This window comes from Hippocampus guttulatus, chromosome 20 (genome assembly GCF_054856545.1).
Source record: "Hippocampus guttulatus isolate MCC_2025c chromosome 20, RoL_Hgut_1.0, whole genome shotgun sequence".
Lineage (NCBI taxonomy): Eukaryota > Metazoa > Chordata > Actinopteri > Syngnathiformes > Syngnathidae > Hippocampus > Hippocampus guttulatus.
This window is the reverse complement of record NC_141280.1, coordinates 1,213,858-1,234,922: the sequence shown is the minus strand read 5'-3', so window position 1 is coordinate 1,234,922 and position 21,065 is coordinate 1,213,858. Positions and strand designations below refer to the sequence as shown.

At 48.3% G+C, this 21,065-nt stretch overlaps 3 protein-coding genes and 1 long non-coding RNA gene across 4 annotated transcripts in view; 1 reads left to right on the top strand and 3 right to left on the bottom strand.

The window, feature by feature from the left end:
• hbs1l (HBS1-like translational GTPase) overlaps positions 1 to 2,605 on the bottom strand; it is a 30,007-nt gene extending 27,402 nt beyond the window's left edge. The window contains exons 1-2 of the mRNA XM_086099709.1: positions 2,588 to 2,605; positions 1,231 to 1,317 (exon numbers count right to left, since the gene is read on the bottom strand). The gene's annotated coding sequence lies outside the window, so the exon portion shown is untranslated. The remainder of the gene's footprint in view (positions 1 to 1,230; positions 1,318 to 2,587) is intronic.
• A 900-nt stretch (positions 2,606 to 3,505) lies between these two features.
• On the bottom strand, positions 3,506 to 8,194 carry LOC147187415 (uncharacterized). The gene is made up of 2 exons (XR_015097574.1): positions 6,857 to 8,194; positions 3,506 to 5,236 (listed from the first exon to the last, which is right to left on the bottom strand). It is a non-coding gene; the product is annotated as an uncharacterized LOC147187415 (long non-coding RNA).
• Positions 8,195 to 15,629: 7,435 nt separating this feature from the next.
• Positions 15,630 to 18,173, bottom strand: mtfr2 (mitochondrial fission regulator 2). The gene is made up of 8 exons (XM_086100052.1): positions 18,030 to 18,173; positions 17,663 to 17,797; positions 17,464 to 17,568; positions 17,248 to 17,363; positions 17,004 to 17,188; positions 16,610 to 16,901; positions 16,257 to 16,440; positions 15,630 to 16,153 (listed from the first exon to the last, which is right to left on the bottom strand). The coding sequence occupies exons 2-8, from the start codon at positions 17,732 to 17,734 to the stop codon at positions 16,109 to 16,111; spliced, it is 999 nt and encodes a 332-aa protein (XP_085956178.1). The 5' UTR covers positions 17,735 to 17,797; positions 18,030 to 18,173; the 3' UTR covers positions 15,630 to 16,108.
• A 427-nt stretch (positions 18,174 to 18,600) lies between these two features.
• armc1l (armadillo repeat containing 1, like) lies at positions 18,601 to 20,700 on the top strand. The gene is made up of 6 exons (XM_086100053.1): positions 18,601 to 18,750; positions 18,836 to 18,927; positions 19,458 to 19,641; positions 19,900 to 20,016; positions 20,106 to 20,180; positions 20,347 to 20,700. The coding sequence occupies exons 1-6, from the start codon at positions 18,601 to 18,603 to the stop codon at positions 20,536 to 20,538; spliced, it is 810 nt and encodes a 269-aa protein (XP_085956179.1). The 3' UTR covers positions 20,539 to 20,700.
• The last annotated feature ends 365 nt before the right edge of the window (positions 20,701 to 21,065 follow it).

Below are 21,065 nucleotides of genomic sequence, written 5' to 3'. Positions count from 1 at the left end.
GAAAAACAGGCCAAACCACTTTGAGCACTTTATGCCTGACTGTCAAACGCAAACCGCAACAACAAAACGAGCCGTCGCCGAGCTGGCCGTCCTTTTATCACAATTTAGCAGCACACCGGGAATGTTATCATTCACAGTGCAGCACATTCATCTTGAAGTGGGAGAGGAGCATGTGATATTCTGATAATGTCAAGTTTCGTCCACATGATGCAATATAAATGATACAGCCTTGCACACAAAAACTATATTTAAAATTATAAAAGCAGAAGTTGGAATACTTCAACTTTTTTTTTTTTATCCATCCTCCTTTCCCTTTTAAAATCAAACATGTCTGTCGTAAGCAGGTTGGCTCATAAATTCAGTTTAACATGTCGCAATGGATTTATAGCCGGATGTTGCAGACGTGGCGGGCTCCCGAGACTTTACAGTACACACACACACACACACACACACACACACACACGCGCTCACACACACACACACACACCTCGTGCAACTTACAGTACAACGCTGTCTGGTGGCCCGCATAGATTAGTCAGGCCTGATTTCCTCATTCCCTGACCACTGTTGTGGTTGGAGATACGTCGACGTGGAGGCCGCTCCCTCCTGCAGGTAGGAGGGCTGGGCTGGACTGCTCCGGCCTGATAACCCCCTCAGTCCCCACCCCCTCCCGCGACCCGCAACCCCAGCCCAAATATCCCAATCACCTCGCCATCCATGAATGGTACCAAGATGAGAAGACAACGAGGTGGCCGAGTGAAGACATGAAAAAGAAAGGTGCTTCAGAAAAGGTCCAAGAGCAGCACACGAATAAAAAAAAAAAAGAATCCATTTGACCACACCTTTATGGAGAGACAATGGACTGGTGCTAGCACGTGGGCTTTTCGCACGGAAAGCCGTTGGCTCTTTTTTGGGCTATTAACAGATGAAGTTGAATCTACTTGTATGCGCTTTGTCTTAGCTAGTAAAACAATTCGCCACACAAGTACAAGCGTAAAACTCAAAGAGTCGGTCAACTTAACTGGTTTGAGGGGAGTGCCTGCCACGACTCATTTCGGTTTAACACGGGAGCTCAAACAACTTACGTTTTATATGACGACAAATCCCCGAGATAATTGCATTGAAGTATTTCTACTATGGCAAATATTTTGGGGAAATACTTAAGTCTGGTTAAGGTATTGTTTTGGTGTCATAAGCGGAAAGGTAAAGTAACGACCAATCACGGCTTACCTCTTTGGTCATGCGACGTTCGCAAGCTGAGCTCGCCCGGCACTCTGATGTCATTTTCGGTCGTCAACAAGTGGCAAATCGGCCGCCCTGAAATGACAAAAAAAAAGACATTAAAATTTTGCTGCTTAATTCATATTTCACGTGTTCATCAGAATGCCATGTTCAGACTTGTGTGCATGCATAAAACATCCCCTTTAAGTACAGATACCTTCGAAATATACTTAAAGGCAAGTATTTTTACTTTGTTGGGTACCAAGTTATCCAACTGGCTTTCGTTTTTACTTTTGAGCTGAAGGGATTCGCCAACTGTTCGCGCTGTTTACTTTCCTTCAGAAAAGGACTTGAATCACGACTTTTGCCAGTCACTTTTTTGTATCGGTACTTCTGCTTCAATTCAAAGCATGAGTACTTTTGTACTATTGTACTCGGCCGTGACTTACAAACACACACACGAGGAATACACAGATTGAGCAGATAGAGGCGGCGAGATGGCGACTGTTGGCGAGGTGATTAGGCTCCTCGCTAACAGTTAGCGAGCGCCGGGCCCAGATTTGGCCGACATTCGTTGGCGGACCGTTTGTTTGTTGTTTTACCAAGGGGCCACAGAGAAAAACCAAGAAAAAAAACACAGTAGAGTGGACATGTGCCTGCTGAAGATAGGCCACAAACAATAACTGTACTTTTTGTGGGTCAGTGGGGCCAACATGCTGCCAACCGGGTGAAAGTGCAAAATACGATCAACAACAAAAAATAAAAGCGTTGCTGTTTTTTGAGGTGCAGGTTTCTCACGCATGTGTTAGCCTAGCAACCATTAGCACGTCATATTTCTCGTGCTATCGTTCCAGACAACAGGTAATGGTGTAAAAACTACCGTCGTGCGTTTTGGATTGGGGTTGCTTTCCTATCATATGTCAGCATAGTAATTGTTAGCATGATAGCGTTTGGGCAGCTGCCATTAGAAAGAGTCAGCGACCATAGGACATTGTGTCAAATTTCCTGCGGACCCGTCGTCATGCTTTCTGCACTCGGGTTGCTAACTTGTCACATGGTAACAGAGCAACACTTCGCATTCTGTTCATCGTATGTGTGTGTGTGTGTGTGTGTGTGTGTGTGTGTGTGTGTGTGTGTGTGTGTGTGCGTGTGTGCTCCGACATGTCAGACATTTAGATGAAAAACTCATGCAGTTTTCTTCCACGGTGTAAGCTTGCTTCATTAGAGGCACAACAACACGGAGACAGTGATGGGGGGGGGGGGGGGGGTCAATCATCATGACACTGGGGGAGTCATGCGCGCACGCACATACACACAGCAAATAACATGCTTTCCCGCGCAGGCTTGGTCCAACTTTTCTATTCACCTGGGTAAATAGAGCAGAAGGAAGGGCCTTTCAATGGAGACCACCATGCACACGCGCGCCCACGCGCACACATTAATCTAAGTTGATGCCCAGCCACACGACCCTGAAAAACAATTAAGTCACAAAGTAACGAAAATTGTTGAACTCTTCATGATGTTATTTTAAGTTCTGGCCACACAGCTGAGTCAAGCGGCTCATTTTTTGGAATTCTTTTATTTCCTGCAGGGACCTTTTTGTTTGTTCATTTTTCCCCAAATACATGAAAGTACGCTCCCATTTGGGGCTAGAAAGCTAGGATGAGTGCCAACTCAGCCCTTTTCTTGTCCAGTATTCTTGTACTGTAACGTGCAAACTAAAATAGACACCGCCTCCTCCTCTTGGGTCGCCCTGGTGGTGGTGTGCTTGCGCTCCATTGTTGCCCTTTAAGTGATGCTGACAAGCGGATTCACATGGCCGCATCATGCTCCACTTGACTGATGCACAACACTTCAGCCTGCACACGCGGGGCTCCCCTCATCGCCAAAAGGGCCACCCCCTCTCCCCCCGAGCTTGAACTCCTCGCGTCTGTGAGTGTGTGTGTCTGAGCGAGCAGGACGGATCATCACTGCAGCAATGAGACAACAATGCGCACCCACCTGAGGGAGGGCTCTTGTTTTGTGGTCGGTGGTCCCAAAACATCATTTCAAATGGAAAGGCGCACATTCACGTGAGCACAGACACTTTGTGTACGCATGACACCTGTTACGAAAAACAAACTGGCTAAGGAGTGTGTGACGACTGTTGTGACATTATCGCTTCCAAGATGGACAGCTGATGCGTGCGTGTGCGCATCGCAAGTGTTGATGAAGGGCCATATGGAGGGAAAGGGGTTGATGAGGAACAAAAAAAATAAATAAAATAACCACGACCGCTTCAAGCTGACAGTAAAAGCATCACCGCTGTTTTTATTGCTTTTAACATTTTCGTTTTGGCTGCAAAACATATAATCGGGGTGTCGGTCGATTAAAAGTTGCAATGAATTGCATGATTTCCAAAGTTAACTCGCAATTAATCGCAAGTTCTTAAAAGTACACTAAAAACGCCTGTCAACATATGAGTGGCCAAACACAAATACATTTCTTATTTCCACATCTCACATTTAAGCCCAACAGGTGATGGGCACGTACTGTGCAACTGTACTGTACTTTGCACTCTACCGTCACAGTCAACAAAAACAATGACACACTTTTCAATACAATACATATGACCTGCTACAAAATTTGTCGTATCTTATCCTTAGCCTAATACCTCAACACCAAGAATAACTTCAAAGTTCCTCTTCAGAATCGCCTTTATTGTCATTGTATAGAATACAACGAAATTTGGGTGCCACTCCTTCGCCTTGCAAACCTCTTTTGCTTTCCCTAGCTTGGCATCGAGAGTTGTGATTTTTGGTTCTTGAGCAACCAGTCGCAACACAGCTCGGCTTCCTTACCTGGCCTGCCAACTCCTTCATAGCTTGACTTGGTGTCTCATCTTCCACTGCTTTTTTTTTATTAACTTATTGGTGTGTTTTAACATTCGTCCACAGTGCCGGTAACTCTTTCCGAGGTCGCCATCTTGCCAGCCATCCTAATTGTACTCCGGCTGGCACAGGTTCGGCTCTTTCTTCTTCGGTGGTGTCTCAGACCGCGACTTTCTTCTCCTCGTCTTTGGCTGTGTTATCTGCCATTTATGCACTACACTGCCCTTATCAGGCCAATATATGCAATCCAGGCAAGCAGCAGTAAACAAAGCACACGCAACTGGGCAATACAAAGCTAATGAAGAAAAATAATTCGTGGTGAGGAGACGTTTACGCATTTATTAAATTCATACGATGTTGGAACGATTTTTAAATTCCTGTTAATATTGATAAAAGATTAAACACCTGTGCAATAGTAATATCTTTTATATCTTTTGTATTTTTGATGACTAAATAAATAAATACCTGTCGAACGCTGTTTCGCGTACATCAACTTTTAAAACATTCTTCGTGTGTCTGCGTGTGCGCGTGTGTGTGCGCGTGTGCGTGCGCGCACGTACACGCTTAAGTGTTTCCTGCTAATAGTGGGCTCCTGCTAGCAAACTGCACAAAAGCCCGTGGGCTCAACAGTCAGCATGTCAGAAAAAAAGAGCAAATGCAAATATGAAGGAGGCAAAAGGAGGGAAAGAAAAAGAGAGGGAATGTTTTCAGACAAACAAACACGTTCTCCTCCTTGAAGAAATAAGAAATATAACTCGCCCGATTACTAGGTACAAGCGGATCAAAGCACTTGTGGTGTGACGAGCAGTCAGACGGCAACTTTTTTTTTCATTTGAGTGCGTGTCCCTAATCTTTTGTCCCTCCCCGTTTTGATGGATGAACAAAATATGAGGCGTTCAGCATTTATTGCAGGGCAATTGTACTGGTGGAGGAGGGGAGAATTTTCTGGTGGGAAATCCTAAGCAAACATGTGTTTGAATTTGCGTGCGTGGGCGCACCTATTTCACCTGAAGATGCCGTGGGCGAGTTTTCAGGCACCTGTCTGTCCAGAGATAAGGGCGGCAGATACCACAGGATATGATCCATTATCATTTGGGGAACTTTTACCGCAGCTGCCTCTGCAACTTTTGCTGATAGCAACCGATCTGAGGACACAAAATGTTCAAAATCCGTCCCGTTGCTTGTTAGGGCCCGTAAAGTTGAAGCAACATGGCGTCATGTCGACCTTGGGCAAAGTCAACTGAAACTGAAACACTTTGAAGCTGACATCTGATTGGACAAAACAAATCGAGCATCCAGACCAACTTGTTGCGGTGACAGTAAAAGTTAAAAAAAAATGAATCCATTGATCAAAAACTAATCCATGATGAAATTCATTGAGAAGTATTTTGGTAATGGTGTATTTTCACCTGTTAGGGTGGCTCAAGATAGAACATATCCTCAGGGAAGGAAAAAAAAAACAGGTTCGCAGCACGGCCTGATCAACCAAATATTAACCCTATCAAATAAGTTTTAAACCTCAATGATAGCCCCGCCCCCTCCGAACCTTTTTTTTTGGGGGGGGGGGGGAAGAGGCTCCTGCATTTGGACTTAAGAGTACAAAACAAGAATGCTCTCACCCCCCCCCCCCCCCATCACCCCCAACATGAGCATAAACACAAAACCACAGACTTCACAGTCAACTTATCAGAGTTCAACACTCGGCCTGTGTGATGCTTTGGCTCGTCTGCAGAGTGGTTGGGGGGGGGGGGGGGGGGGTTTGCGGGTGCGCGTGCACGAGCGAGCGGGTTTACGAGGAGGTGGCAGGGACAGGCCTGTTTGTGGTGTGTGTGCGTGTGTGTGTGTGTGTGCGTGTGTAAGGTGCGCAGCCGTGCTGAAGCGAGATAAGAAGTTGCAGGGTTGTAAAAGAAGACAGAAAAACAGATGGATGCGAACAAACCGCAAGTCGAGTGCAGCCGGGCCATTGTTTGGTAGCGCGTTGTTCTTATTTATGAGGCATCACGTGAACACGCTGTTGCTTTTCGAAACAGCGTCGCTTTGTTGACAGTCAACAGGTGGAAATTGTTGCGTAAACTCGGCGGGCCGTTAGCGCCGACTCGGCTCAAGTCTCGCAGGCCGCCAAACAATTGGGGTGAAAAGAGGGCCGGTGACGATCGCGTTGGTGGATGTGCGCCTTTTGATTCCGCTTTGAGGACGCGGCATGGAAAGTTTGCCCAGGCGCAAGTCAAATTTCTGTTTTTTTTTTTTTTTTTTGTGGGTCTACTCATGATTGGCACAGCAAGCAAATGTCATGCTTTGCTTGCCGATAGTGGCTCCGGGATCCTGGAAATATCCACAATGACCCTAAAACGGGTGGAAGTGGCTTTGGGGGCAGAATTTTCTTTGCGGGGCCCCCTGGAAATGCGCCCGAGTGACCCGATAAAAAGGCGGCTGCAAAGGTCGGCTTCGATGTGTTTTTTTTGCACACGACTTCACGAGTCTTTTTTTTTTTTTTTGTTAGTGGACTCATGATAGGCACGTCCACCAAATGTGACGTTGCTACGTGAAACCGGTTTCGCCGGGCGAATTCTCTTTGAAGGACCCAGAAATGTTCGGACCGTGCCTGCAATCAAAGCAAACATGTGAAACAAAGTTGCCGCGGGACGTTGAGGCTTTTATGTTCGGGGGGAATCCCTCCAAATGGCGACTCATTTGGGCTGGGACTAATAACCGCGCGGGTCGGGGTCTTAAACGTATCTCCGCTGGTCGCGTACCATCTGCCATACCTGCGCCTTTATCAGGGAGTCCGTTAGCCGCGGAATTCCCACTTCCTCACACCTTCGATTGGAAGTGGCGAGCCGCTGAAAAGAAGTCCGAGGAGAAAAAAAACAAAACAAGAAATCTGTTCCAGAAAGCAAGCGAGTCATCGCGGTATCGGCATCGGCACGACGGCTTTTTTTTTTTTTTTTTGTCTGGCAGACGCACGACTCACCCGCCGCCTCTTCGCTAGCCTCAAAGGTTGCCGAAGGCTTTTCGGACGTTTCCCTCCATTCTAGACGCACGGGCGTCCGTCGGCGTTCTGCCGCGGACGAGAGCGCGCGGCGGAAAAGAGAAGCGGCTGTTATGCAAAAATCATCACGTGACGCAAAATTGACATCACGAAGACGGCGGCAGAACGAGGCGGGCGGGCGAGAGAGCCGACGCGCCGCCATGTCGACTCGTTGGCTGTTTTCAGGATGCGCATCACCAGCTTGGAAGGCCCACATCACATGACCACTGCAAACACACGCGCACTCTACACTATACACACACGCACGCACGCACGCCCTAGAGGTTCTGTGGTAGGAAGTGAAAATGCCTCCATCATCGCAATAACAACGAAAGCAACACAATCTCGGCTGCTTCAAGTCGAAAAGAACCGTTTTCAAATTCAACACTTGACAACCCTGCTCAATTAAAAGCAGGCGCGTGGTTTTTCCACGCCGCAACAACGAGGCACTCTAAAGCAACTGTCAAGTTGTTGGTGAAATTTGCTCCCCCCCGCTCACGGCTTTTCACCTGTCACGTGCGGGGTGGGGAACGCCGTTTTGCCCCGGAGGAGATTTTATAAAACGGCATCGGAGGAATGTCTTTGACTCGGCGCTATTGTCACCGGGACGGCAGACAGACAGACAGACAGACACTATTGTTCTGCTGCTTTGACCCACATCTCTTTAATTTCTCGCTAAATGGGGCCACATTCTTCATAAGAAAACTCCACCCATCCTGGGCACAAACCACACACACACCCGAGTGGCATCCTTTGACCGCAATTGCCTCAATCAGAGCACCGCGAGCCCCACAAAAGGTCACGCCTAAGAAGGCTCGCTCCCGGGTTGACATATCGCCCGTGGCCGCATCGGTTCTTATACGCTGCCTTTTTTTTCAGCTATGGATAAAAGGGAGGAATCCCCGCCACCGGTCGACGCGCACCTGCCACGTTCGTCGTGACGCGAAAGCCAACGCGCGCGTATATAAAGAGAAGAGGCCAAAGTTGACGAGCCGCCAAGTTGTGCGAATGCAGCGCCACACGTCAATCATACGGAGACGCCACATTTAAAATGGCTTTGTCTTTCTCGAAACGGTAAACATCTTCGTATATACACGTACACATACACAGCCACACCCGCCCCCCCCCCCCCCCCACCCGCGCACCGCCACCTTGACAGGCTTTGCGGACGCGCTTTTCTAAACAACTGCTCCTGAATCATCTTGTGGCAGATGTTTCTGGGAGGGCAGATTTGGGATTGCAAAACAGGAAACACAGGTCTTGATAACACACGCGCGCACACACAGTCTGTGTCCTCGTCACTCCTCCGGACAAACGGGTACCGGAGGCAAAACAGAAGAAAGGCGAGCGATGGTGCGAAGCGGCGTGGCTGACGAACTACCGTTTGTGAAAACGCGCGCAGAGTACAGGTGGCAAAAGTACTCACACTCACTACTTGAGTACAAAGTACAAAATCCGATGCTTGGGTAAAAAAAAAAAGGAAGAATTGAGTCAAAGTTGTCGAGCAGGGTTGAAATGAGCTTTCTCTTTTTTTTTTTTTTTTTAGCGGAGCCCTGAGATACAAGCTTTCGTCGTCGCGTCGTTTGCTCCAAAGTCAAAACACTCGGGTCTGAAATCCAATCCTCCAGCCCCAAAAACCAAATACGGTGTGTGCGTCGTGTGCTCTCAAATAAGGGAAGCGGCACGCTGCGAGATTGTACTTTGTAAAAACCAAACAGTCACAACAACGGGAAGTAGAATGGACAGAACGAAACGATCGCTCCACCGTGCCGATGCCTTGGGTTTCGGCTCCTTCTGGTGTGCGCGCGCCGTGGCCACCGGGGGCAGTAGAAAACAGCTCCCCGGACACAAACAAAGAAGACTTTCGCAGCTCCTGCAAGTGACTCGGTAGAATGGAAAAAATATTTTCACGGAGGATAAAGAATATATGATGGGAGACGATTGTTACATTCTACATCTTTCCGTTCAAATAGTTTACGACGCCACCTGTTCGTGAGCCCGTCGATAGCGGGTTGCTGGAGCGGCGCTCTGTTTATAAATGGAGCGGGTAAAAGTCGGAAGGCCGTTGGACAAATAAATGCTTGGGTAGAAATGTACTTTACAGGAAAAAAGGCGTACTTACTTCCTTACTCCATCTTACACTCACACGCACACGCGCGCACGCACACACACACACACACACACATTGTTCCGCGAGCTGCAGGCAAGTGTGAACACGCATGGTGTCCTGTGAGCCATGCGCGCACGCGCGCAAACTGGTCAGGCAGGAACATAAAGTCGTAGTTGCGCCAGTGTCGGTGTTGTTTTTTTTGTTGTCGTGCAGCAACAAAAGGGCCGACATCAAGTTCAAGCAGAATCGTTTGCGTCTGCCCAAACTCTTGACGAAATGGCGTCTAATGAAGCCCGTTGGATTGAAGGGATCATTGGGCGCCGCCGCCATGTCATGTCGCCCCCCCCCCCCCCGTGGCTTGAAGAGGCGGGGCCCGATGGGGCGGCATTTGGCTTTGGCGAGTCTGCCAAAGCCAAATGCCGAAAAAAAAGCATTTCGTGAAATTAGGCAAGTGGGAATTGGGCCTTTTTTCTTTCTGATTTTTGTGGGTGCGCTTTGCAGAGGTGTGGAGCTGTGTGGGGGGGGGCCTTTGGAGAGCCTTAAAAGACTCAATCAAGGTGTGTGTGTGTGTGTGTGCGCGTCAAAGCGGATGTAGCCGCTGCGCAAACAATCATGCTTCTATAGTGTATGTTTGCACAAGAGATGATGCAACAAAGGGGGGGGGGGGGGGAATTGGAGGCGAAAGTCACATCTGATAAACATCTCGACACTTGGCTGCAGCTTGGGGCAGGTTTTTTTCTTTTCTGACTTTTTTTTTTAACAAAATAGAAAGATAAATGGGCACGTCGAATGCAAAACTATGCAAATCAGATGCAAAGAGTGAGTCAGCGTTTTGGCAAAAAAATTCCCACCCGGCTCGGGGGGGGGGGGGGGTGGGGGGGGGAGCTGGTCTCAGTCGAGTCGAGAAAAGATGGCGTGGCGGCTGCGGACCCGCTCTTCACGCACGTTGCCGGGCGTCGACGTGCGGCGGACCGGCACATCCATCGTGACCCCCAAGCCTATCGCGGACCAAACGATCATCAGGCTGTAAAATGAAGTGAGCCCCCTGCGGAGTTCGGAACACAACAGGTCAAAGCATGTTAGTTAACTCATTCACTCCCAAAGACGTTTTTAAACGTCTTTTCAGACTTGGTCTAGAATTGGCTGGTACTGAATGAGTTAACGAGCGTACCCGAGGAGCGTTCACAATGGCTTCGGATTTTCCAGCCAATGAGCACCGGGCCGTCTTGACCATTCGGTATTGGGCCCTTGGATCATGGCCGACTGTACCGCCGTCGCGGCGCGGAAGAGCGGGTCACAAGCGGTTGCATTCAAAGGCCACTACTAAAGTGTAGGAGCAATAGCTCGTGTTATTTTCAATGACTGCTAGGTGGCAGGAAGCCCCCCAACCCCGAAGAACTGTACGCTCGGCTCGCACCAAACGGTAGTTTATGATGAAAACAGAGTCAAGACGGCGATATGCCGGATCTGATCATCTCGTGTTTGTTTTCAAGTCTTAATCCCACGCGCAGACCCTCATCGGAACACGTCGGGTTCTCGCGCGCCATCCGTCAAAAGAAAGAAGAATCAAAACACAAATGCTCCTCCGTTTTTTTTTCTCGTGGGAACCTCTCATAGCCAGGTATGTCGCCCCGTGAGCCCAGACCATCGGAATCCCGTTTTTCCGGGTCCGGACGCGCCGCCTGGATGGGCGCAACAAACAGTGAGGACGGCGCGGAGGCGCCCGTCGTGTCAGGACTTGCGCCCGACTTGGGAGAGTCTTCCTGCTCAGCCGGATCTTTTTGGGGTTTGGCCCAGATCTGTCTCGGCCCAGAAGGATGGCCGCCACGCCGCCGGATTGATTCGCCGCCTTTCGAGGGCCGCGTTTTGAGTTGAAAGCGCGCGCGCCCGGTTTCCAAAGAGTGAAACGTCAAGGAAAAGTCCCGCTCGAGTGGGAGATCGCCGGCCGGTTTTTTACACTTGGTGCGCCGCGACACTTGATGCAAAGGTGACGGGAATCGACATGGAGTTTATTTGCACTTCGAAACGCGAGGGGAAGTCTTTTAAGTTCCCCACCGCCGTTTCATCCACCGGGAAGATCAAGCTTACCGACACGGCTAGACCTGTTTGACATCGCACGCACATTTTCACGTTTAAAAAAAGAAAAAAGGGATATTCCCTTTCAATGAGGTTTACAATTCTTTTTACTCCACACTTCCCCTCCGGGCGACGACGCCCTCGAGTGTTTTTATTTGCGGCTACTACGAGTGCGCGAGTTGTTTTGCAATCCGAAAGAGGAAGGGAAATGTGTCACTCATTCTATTGTGATGCAACGGCAGGGTGCAGGCGCGCACGCGCACGCGCCGATAGATTTCGACTTCCCGACTGGGCTTTGGATTTGACTAAGTAACAAAAGGCAATTGGGTCTTGGCCCAAAAGAACCGTTTGCATTTTCAACAGCGCTTATCCCGAAGACGGTCCGCCAGGAGTTGGCGTGGCCTCTCCCAGCTGACTTTGGGGCGGAAGGCAAACTACACCCTCAACGGGTCGCCAGCCAGTCGCGTAGAGAGACAAACGACCCTTCACGCCGTCGCAGAGTGGGAAGCCCCCCCCGCTGAGCGCGCATCACTCCACCGTGTGCACCGCTACACCGTCAAAGTGCCTATTTGGGTTCAAGTCAAAGGTGCCAGCGCCCTTCACACACACACACACACACACACACACACACACACACACACACACACACACACCATAAAATGTCATTCGTCTTCAATTCATTTCAAGCATGAGCTTTGGCAGTTTCTTTTTTTTTAATCTCGCACTCCACATAAGACAAACAAAACGTCATCTACTCAAACTAAGACAAAGTGAATCAAACTGAGCATTGACGACAAATACAGAAGTGTCGACTACAACACGGCCGCTCTCCACACAAAGGCAAAATAGGTGACATTTCAAAACAAAAAAGTCGAAATGCAAACGGAGGGATGAAAAATGGGAAGGCCGGCCCCCTTTTGGGGCCCAATCCAAATGGCGGACGGCTCGGGTCCCGGGTAACAGGAGCCGGCCGGCACTTTGGAGGAGGGCCGTCCGTGCGCCTGGCATGCAATTTGCATAGGGAACATTTGCGAGTCAAACTTCCCGTGGGCCGTGCCAGAGGAGAGCCGGCACGCCTGAGCTTGAGCGCACGCGCCGCCGTCAAAGCGTCGCCGGGGTCGAGCCCGGGCGCCTTTCAAAACGTCGCTTTCCGCCGGACGCGTTTGTTTCCTACGACCTGATCCTCACGCGGCGAGGCCCCTTTCACACTTTCACACTTTTCGGGCTTCCCACACAGTATCGGTCACCCCCAAACGACCATACTTCCCATATTTTGGTGAGATCTGAAATGACAATTTTTTGGGGTGGGGGGGGGCAAACAAGTCTCTACCTCCGAGCAAAAGAAGCTCAATCTTGTCTGCACAAAAATACTTGAAGACGCCAAAGCATTTTGGTGACTCAAAGAGCCAACGGCACTGGTTGATTTTCTTCCCGATTTTTGGCCACCTGGCCACAAAGAGCCGCAAAAACGCCGTGTTTGCAAACATCAGATTCATTCCATGGAGATTTTTATGAGTCACTCAAAATGTTGACAAATAATTACACGATACAAGTATGTGCCTGGTAAAAAAAAAAAAAAAAAGTTCTTAAATTCATTTCTCGGTTTGACAAACGTAAAATGTTAACGTCCACAATCATTGATAAAAGTAGATGAATATTTTTGAACGTAGCATGTGCCCAGAAAAAAATAAAAGTTGAATTTACAGAAACAAAAATGTTATTTTGTTTTTGTTCTGACCAAATTCATTTGATATAAAAATCGGAAGACTTGGTTTTCTTGCCGAAATGTCCCATTGTGGAATGATGACGAAGAAAAACCTTCGGTTGTATTTTTTTTGACTCGTACGGTAAGTGCAAAAAGTGCAAGTTGCGTCTGATGAAAAGCGTGACTATGTGACGAATAAACTTCCTTCTCCTTAATCTGGCCGATGCGCCGATGATAAAATTCCGCACATGCATCGTGATTTCTCACACCGCTTAGCATCGATGTCACGCTGATGCATCGCTCTTTTTTTTTTTTTGTCACCTGCTGGCATCGCATTTTGATAAGACAACATGCGCATGTTCGCTGTTGGGTGGGAAAAAAAAAAAAAACTTTTTTTTTTTTTTTTTTTTTAAATGGGATGTACGAAACGCGGACAGCACAAAATGAAACCGCGGCAGCAATGAGCCCAAACGCTCGTGACCGCCAGAGGGTCAGACCCATAAAGGCCACGTGTGCGGCGAGCGGAAGCAACACGTCGTCAGCATTTTGGTGCTGAATTTATATATACAGCGTCGAATTCTCTGTCCTTTTGTGTGCGAGGTTCACGGTGAACTAACTTGGGAGTGCCAAATAGCTTGAAGCAAGCACACTTGACATCTTATTTGGAGAAGTGCGGGGTGTTCACGATGAAAGAAATCAAGCTCTTTGATGATTTCGAGATTTTACGGATTGTCAGCATATTCTTTTCCACTGGTAGCCCCTTCTTGTCTTTTTTATTGGGATTTTTTTTTTGGGGGGGGGGTGGCAGGGTGTTTGCGGGTAGGTAGTAAATGCAAGTGCAGCACTTTCCAGGTTCATGCGGGAGATAATTATCAGTCCGCTTTGTTGTTCCAGAGGGAGTGGTGCTTTCGCTGTCATTTTGGGGGCTGCAAAGCCAGAAAGGGGGGGGGGTGGTCTGTTTGGAGTGTCAATATTTACAGTGTGCACGAGTGTGTGCGTGTAATGATGAGCATGAATGCAAGACAAACGTCACACGTGATGAGCACAACTTGAATGCTGGAAAAATAACGTGTTAGCTTCAGCTAGCAGCGCCGGATTGTCTTTGGCCCAGCCGAGAAGTAAACTTACTCCGGCCGCACGATTATATTGCATGCGTCCAGAGAAATTAGTTTATCGTTATCCGAGTCTATAATGGATACATTTATTGACCGACGGCATAACATGCTAAAATGGGTATCAGGTGGAAATGAGCCACCTCTTCTATCCGGGGGCAAACTGACCCACTGGCTTGAAATGGTAATCAAAAACACATTTTAAAAAGGAGGTCAATCTGACCCATAGACTTGACAAAATAAGTTCTTTTTATTCTACGCGCCAACTAAACTACCCAACGGAAGTTTGGACCATTTCAGTTGGTGAAAAGAAAAACGACTTTCGACTTTTCTTGGGATCAATTTGAGGCACAAGAAGAAGAGTGCGAGGTCATGAGTGACCAACCAAAAAGCTCGCGTTGAACCCCTTTTATTGTTTTCAGATTTTAATTGGCTTCTTTTTGCGGGGCACGACACATGCAGCTTTTTCGTGCTACTCTGCTGCCGCCTAACGGCCACTCGCTCCAAGACACAAACATTTAAAAAAAAAAGGGGGGGGGGGGTACCGTACAAATAATGATATGGAGGCAAATATTTTTTTATCGTTGACAGTGTCCACGTGGTCCTAAACTATAATAAAAAATATTTATGGAGACCAGTAAATTTGACGCCCCCTCCTTAATGAAGTCCTTGCCTGGCACCCTCTGCTGTCAATAAAAAAAATAATCGCAAACATTTTAAGACCGTTTTTATGGCACAGCGACAACCAAAAATATTTCATACAACATAGTGTAACGATGCTTTTGAACTCGTAGAAAATAGTATAAAAATAAACGACATATTTAGAACTAAAAAAAAGGGTCGTTTTTCAATTGGATTTTTTTATAGGCCCCAGAAACAAACAAACAATCTATCCAGTTTACCTTTGCTATAATTTTCTTAAAATCTTTTCAAACTATTTTGGGACCGTGGAAAATTGCAAATAAAATCTTCAAATAAAAGTGAGGCTTCAGTCTAAATAATCCGACAAAGGCAACCAGGGAAGGCAACGCAACGGTAACGCAGGCAGTGGCAAAACGTGTCCCAAAAAGCCCTTTGAGGCTTCGTCGAGTGTCAGCGACTGTCACCGCTTCGACGCCTTTTCTGGGCTCGCCCTTCTATGCTGAACACCAACCCGTTTTGGAAGACGTCCTGCAGCGTGCTGCCAAGTTGCAACAGAAATGGACGGCAGTGTACCGCTAGAGGGAGCCCTCACATGAAGACAAGCGTCAGTCACGCGTTCCAGCCTCAGCAAGAAAAAGCCAAAATGTCAGCGGCGCCACAGCTGACGTTGCAGACAGCCGAGAGGAGGACAAGGACAAGAGTAAAGGCAAATCATTTTTGGGGTTTAAACCTCAAACAAAACTGGTGCACGTTATTTTTGTATTTCAAACGGCATTATTGACACTTCAAGACGGACCGTATCCTGCATGATGCTCGTATCTCAGCACGCCACTGGACTCAACCAACAGGACATCTGACGACTAACTGACTGAGCACTTTTTTTTTTTTTAAAAACTCTTTTAATAAAGTAAAACAAATGCAAGACAACAGCTGCATAGAACATCACATAAATACGTGCTTTGGGGCCCAAGCGTGAACAAGAGTGAAAATACTTTATCTAGGCCGGTCAATAAACACACAACATGCCGGTTGAGCACAAAAAGATTCAAAGCATCGACTTGAACTGAAACCGTAGCGATCTTTGGAGACTTTGTCATTCGTACCAACCATCAAAGGAAATATTTGACGCGTTTCATCCCTCGTGCACCCACATTCACTGTCCCGTACAACAAATTGCACAAGTCTTGACATACAATGTACGGTGAAGTTCCCCGTGAAGCGACCGCTCTTATGAGCGGCATCCAAAGTGAAAGAAACGAGAAAAAAACAAACAAACAATAAAAACAAAAACCTGAACCAGTGGGAGCCTGCCAGGCGAGATTTTCAAGGCTCCGGCGGACAGGATCACAAATGCAGAAGCGCCCGGCTGCGTCCGGCGTGGTGCAACATCTGCAACGTCAAATCCATGATGTTGGACGCATCGTTAAACGTTTCATTTCATGCAGTCGCTCGGCACTGTAGACGAAGGAGTATTGTTGCAAGACAAACAAACCTTGGGTGCGTCCGGACTTGCGAACGGTGAGCTTTCCAGGGAATTCTCTTTGTCCGAGGAATTGTTGTGGCGATGCTGCGCGAACTTCCTCTTGAGAGCCTCGGCGATCAGAGCCGCCGGGTCCTTTGCGATTGCCCCGCCTCCTATACTACGCCTCCTCTGGACCGGCGTGCCACCCGGCGATCTACAACGGGGAGAGGGAAATGTCTGACAGTGAAGAATTCTGAAATGTGACTTGAAACACGCCCATACACAGTGAATCAAGATTTTACGTCCAGATGGAACAAATGACTTGATTTTTCCAAAATTATGTTCTCTGCGTGTATGCGGGTGGGGTGTGTGTGTTGTCTAACCTCTCAACAGAACGCAACTTGACTTGATTTAAGTCTTTCAGCACATCCAACATGGAGGGCAAACTTTGAACATCTCGGAGCCGTTTCTTGTCCGCGTCCTTCCTGTGACACTTGCGCCGTCGGATCAGTTCGGTGCCGGACGACGGGCTGGAACAGGACGACGCAGGAGGAGGCGGCGGCGGTGGCGGGGGAAGAAGAGGTGGTGGCGGGGACGCACAGCGAGGTGTGGACGTGAGCGCTGCCGCCGGCATGGGTGACGCCAGTGGAGTTCCGGCAGCATTGCGAGGGACATCTAAACGGCGGGTGAAAACAATCTTTCAGATTCAGTGTAGCTCATCTTGCCCCCGATGTGGTGGGTGACGGAGGTCCCACGCGTGCAGTCGATTTGGCGTACCCGTGGCTGCAGCGACGGTAACAATGGCGGCGATCTGAGCCCGCAGCCTGACCAGCTCTCTCTCCAGCGCCGAGATCTTCTGCAGGGCTTCGGGCTGCGTCTTTTGCACTTCCGCCGCTCGCGGTTGCGGCGCCGGGGGTCTCCCGGTTTCTACGCTGCCGGGCGTCTTCGGGGGTAGATGGTGCCTAACAACATGCAAGAGGTCAAAGGATAGCGAGTGTCCGCTGATTGTCTGCGGTCATACCTGGTCTTGGCAAAAGTATCCCCTTGATCCTCAAGTACCCACAGGACATCAGCGAACGATGGGATGGCGGGATTTTCTGTGGAGTATGCGCACTGCCTAGAGGTGTGGAGCGGGATCTGATGTGGGGGGGATATGCAAGGCAACACGTACAAAAGTCGGAGAAGATAACAGGAACAAGACTCTAGACAAGTGGATGGATGAGCTCCCAGCACGTACCTGAAAGTAGACCCGTGGTGTGGGGGTCAGAGGCAGGTAGGAGCCGATCATTCTCACCACGCTGCGATACTGGCCACACAGCCGACTGTCCCACACTGGGACCAGCTACATTAAACGCACGCCACGAGACCATTGAAAGAACAAGAAAACCAGAAAAACAGACAGCATCCATTTGAAAGCAAGAACAACCGAAGCTCACCATTTCCGGAGGCACTCCAAAATAGTCCAGCACTAAGCGCAGCACGTCCAGTGCATCCTCAAGCAAAGACATTGCCGTTGCCCTTTTCTGTTGACTGACACGGTGCGATAACGTCCCAAGTCACAGTCGTCACACCTGATCACTCACACACACACAAAATACTGTCCACTTGTGCCTCGAGATACAAGCGACCCAAATCAAAACATTTACAACGGATGAATATTCAAATTCCGTGCTTAAATTTAAGCAGCTTTACAGCGGTTGTTTGACTTGAAATGACAATCTGGAAACTTTTGGACGTAATAGAAAGCCGCATTTCACAAACCACGCAAAGAACAGGATAAATATACGAAAATGTAAAACTCACCGTGCGTTCTTTCTCTCGAGACAACGCTCCCCGTTAACCTTCGTTCAAGAGCTTCATGTTGATAAAATGTATACACATTAAATGCAACAAAAGATCGAATCAAACCTTGGGTCACGCTCACTCGATTCACTACGGAAGTCTTCCCCAAGTCAAATTAAACGCTCGTCCCGTCAAGGTCTCCGATTGGTCAAAAGTGCGGCAGCCAATAGAAGGAGCTGATGTTGCGGCACGTTGCCTCGGTTGACCAATCGCCTTTCACAACTGTGATCATCCCTGCTACCGTTTTTTTTTGTGTGTTTGCGGACACGAGTCTCGTTTTGACCTATGTAAGAAAACAGGACAAAAGCCAACTTGAAGTGTTCTTTCAGTACTCATTACACCACTAGTATTCGCTTTAAGGTTTGGCGTAAGTATCACGAAGATCTCAAACCCTCTTTTGTAATTGTTGAAAGGAATTAGCTCGTTCTGTTAGCCGCACCGATCGCGCTTCGCTTTTGGATTGCGGTTCATCGACAAACGTGCCCACGAGTATGACGTATGATTGACGTGTCTCGAAAGGTGTTTCAAGGGGATGGACGCGTTGTCGGTGGTGAGTCAGCTGCGGGATCTGGCCTCGGAGCCCCAGAACCGAGAGGCCATCGTGCAGGACCAAGGCTGCCTCCCCGGGCTGGTCCTCTTTCTGGACCACCAGAGCCCCGATGTGCTGCTTGCCACTCTCCAGGTGGGCGACCTTGGGAAATACGACTTCCCCAACAGCCGATGTTCGTCCAAAGTAATGACACTCGCTCCGACTTGGGTCCTTGCAGACCCTCCGCTACTTGGCAGAGTTGTCCCCAAACATTCCTACCATGAAGAACGAGCTGGGGATGATGGTGAGCCTGGAGAACCTTGTGACGAGGTGACGACCTGTATTGATTTTTGGTTTGTGCTTATTTTGTTCATTGCCTCAGATTTGTTTCCCTTTTGATTATTTTCTTAGCCATCCCGTGTCAAAACACTTGCAGTGATCAACAAATAAGTAATCAGGACAAATGTGCTCTTTCTGAAATTCTATAAATGCCACATGATGACAACAAAGACCAATCGAGTTGAAAAGTAGTGCTCTGCCTCCATGTTGTGGCACCTATAGGTAATTATAAACCTTTTATAAAAAGCATATTTTTCCCCAAAATTTGGAGATTAAAAAAATGCTTTTCATTTGGACAACAATATACTTACAAAACTATGCATTCAACGACCCCCAAATGTTGTTGTTGTTTTTTTATCAGAACAGTGGGGGGCGTCCTTATTTTTATGTATATTCATATTGAAACAAGGTGGAGGGCAAATTAGATACTTTTCATTGGGCAGTGAACGAGACGCATGTGTGCCTTGTGGTACTAGTTGGGAGTTTTTAACATGTGAAATAAAGATTCGTTCCTCACGTAGGGACGAGCTGTGTGTCGACATCACGAATTTGGCGAAGGAGGTCTATGGAATTCTCGTGGCGCCTCCTCTTCCTGTCCATCGCACACCTGAGAGGCCGAGGACAAAAAAGTCACAGTTCTTCCTTAACTCATCAAACAAGAAGGCCAAGTGTGTCACCTTGCACATCCAGGGCCTGGACAGCGTTGTGAGTCCGCATTGCACAGTCTGACCTTTGACGGGGCCACCCCTTCCGTGCAGATTTTTTTTGTTTTTTTTTTTTGTTTCAACAATGCAAAATAAAGTTTCAATCGATGAGTCGAATAATTGATGGCTTAACTGGTAGAAGAACCATTCAAGTATTCAAGAGCTAGCCACAAGTCAGATGCAGACAAACATCTCATGTTACTCACCAGGCCACGCCCCTTTTTCTTCATAAAAAGCGTGTGTTGCGTTTGTGATGTAGGACCAGCGAGGCTTGTGCGAGGAGGCTCTGCTCAAAGTGCGAGGAGTGATCAGCTTCACTTTCCAAATGGCTTCCAAAAGATGCACCGTGCGCATTCGCCCCGATTTGCCCACCGAGGTGACGCTTCGGGACTTTGCCTTTGACGGGTTCGCTCGGGGTGCTTTCAGTGGAAGTCTTACTCATGTCTTTTCTTTGTACGTCGGCAGAGTCTGGCCTCAGCCATCGCCGCAACCAAAGTGCTGTCTGCCCAACAGGTGGTGAAGAACGAGGAAGGAGATGAGGTCACTCACATTTTTTTTTTTCACTGCCAATCAAGCAAAAGCGCTCAGTTCTTGTACCGTGGGTTACTCAGCACAAGTTTCTGAATTGACTCAGCGGGGTCTTTAAAAAAAAAAAAAAAATTCGGCTCACCCAAGCTCCAATGGGTTCTCACTCCTCCTCCTTCAGGTCTTCATCCCACTGAGCGCCTCGGGAGCGGTGGCGCCGCGCGACTCGGCTCTCCCGGACTACCTCCCCGAGGATGAGAAGTCGGAGGAGGCGGCGGACCGTGCCGTATCGCGCACCGCCGCCAAGGACGACGCCAGCGGCAGCTGGCTCAACGCCGCCGCCGGTTTCCTCACCCGGACCTTCTACTGGTGACAGAGGGCGACTCGACCTCGCCGATTCCTGTGAACAGCTCCAAACGTGTGCGCACGTTAGTTGACATTTTCATTTTTCCAGGGGCGTGAAAACCGTGCACTTGGTTCATGTAAATATTTTGTTTTCATGATATTTGACATTTTTTTTAAACATTCAAGCTTCTCCCTCAAGTCAGTTGTGCATTTTATTACGTCATTTTCTCAAGTGGACCGTTAGTGCCTCACCTCCAAAAAGCCTGCCCACTTTTCACTCAAGAAAAAAAAAAGGGGGGGGATTTCGCTAATAGACAACCACACCCCAAATAATTGTTAGATTCATGGTCAAGTTGGTGATGTGTTTGAAATATGTGTTATTGACACCATGTAGATAACCTATTTGAATGAATGTCTCAAAGTCCCCAGGTTGGGACACATTCACAAAACAGTGCATTGTCCACTTGCCTTGCTTCAAATACGATGGAGAGGATTTTGAAGCCCCCCCCCCCCCCCCCCTCATGAATACTTGGTGCTCTCTGGCCACTATGAGGA

What these genes read in the sequence shown, in the direction of transcription:
- mtfr2 (XM_086100052.1), bottom strand. Translation starts at nt 17,734, where the DNA reads ATGTCTTTGCTTGAGGATGCACTGGACGTGCTGCGCTTAGTGCTGGAC. An exon ending in CACCACGGGTCTACTTTCAG is followed by an intron (nt 17,364 to 17,463) that starts GTACGTGCTGGG and finishes CCCCCACATCAG; the next exon opens with ATCCCGCTCCACACCTCTAG. An exon ending in CAAGTCCGGACGCACCCAAG is followed by an intron (nt 16,154 to 16,256) that starts GTTTGTTTGTCT and finishes TTGACGTTGCAG; the next exon opens with ATGTTGCACCACGCCGGACG.
- armc1l (XM_086100053.1), top strand. Translation starts at nt 18,601, where the DNA reads ATGGACGCGTTGTCGGTGGTGAGTCAGCTGCGGGATCTGGCCTCGGAG. An exon ending in TGCTGCTTGCCACTCTCCAG is followed by an intron (nt 18,751 to 18,835) that starts GTGGGCGACCTT and finishes GGGTCCTTGCAG; the next exon opens with ACCCTCCGCTACTTGGCAGA. An exon ending in GCCCCGATTTGCCCACCGAG is followed by an intron (nt 20,017 to 20,105) that starts GTGACGCTTCGG and finishes GTACGTCGGCAG; the next exon opens with AGTCTGGCCTCAGCCATCGC.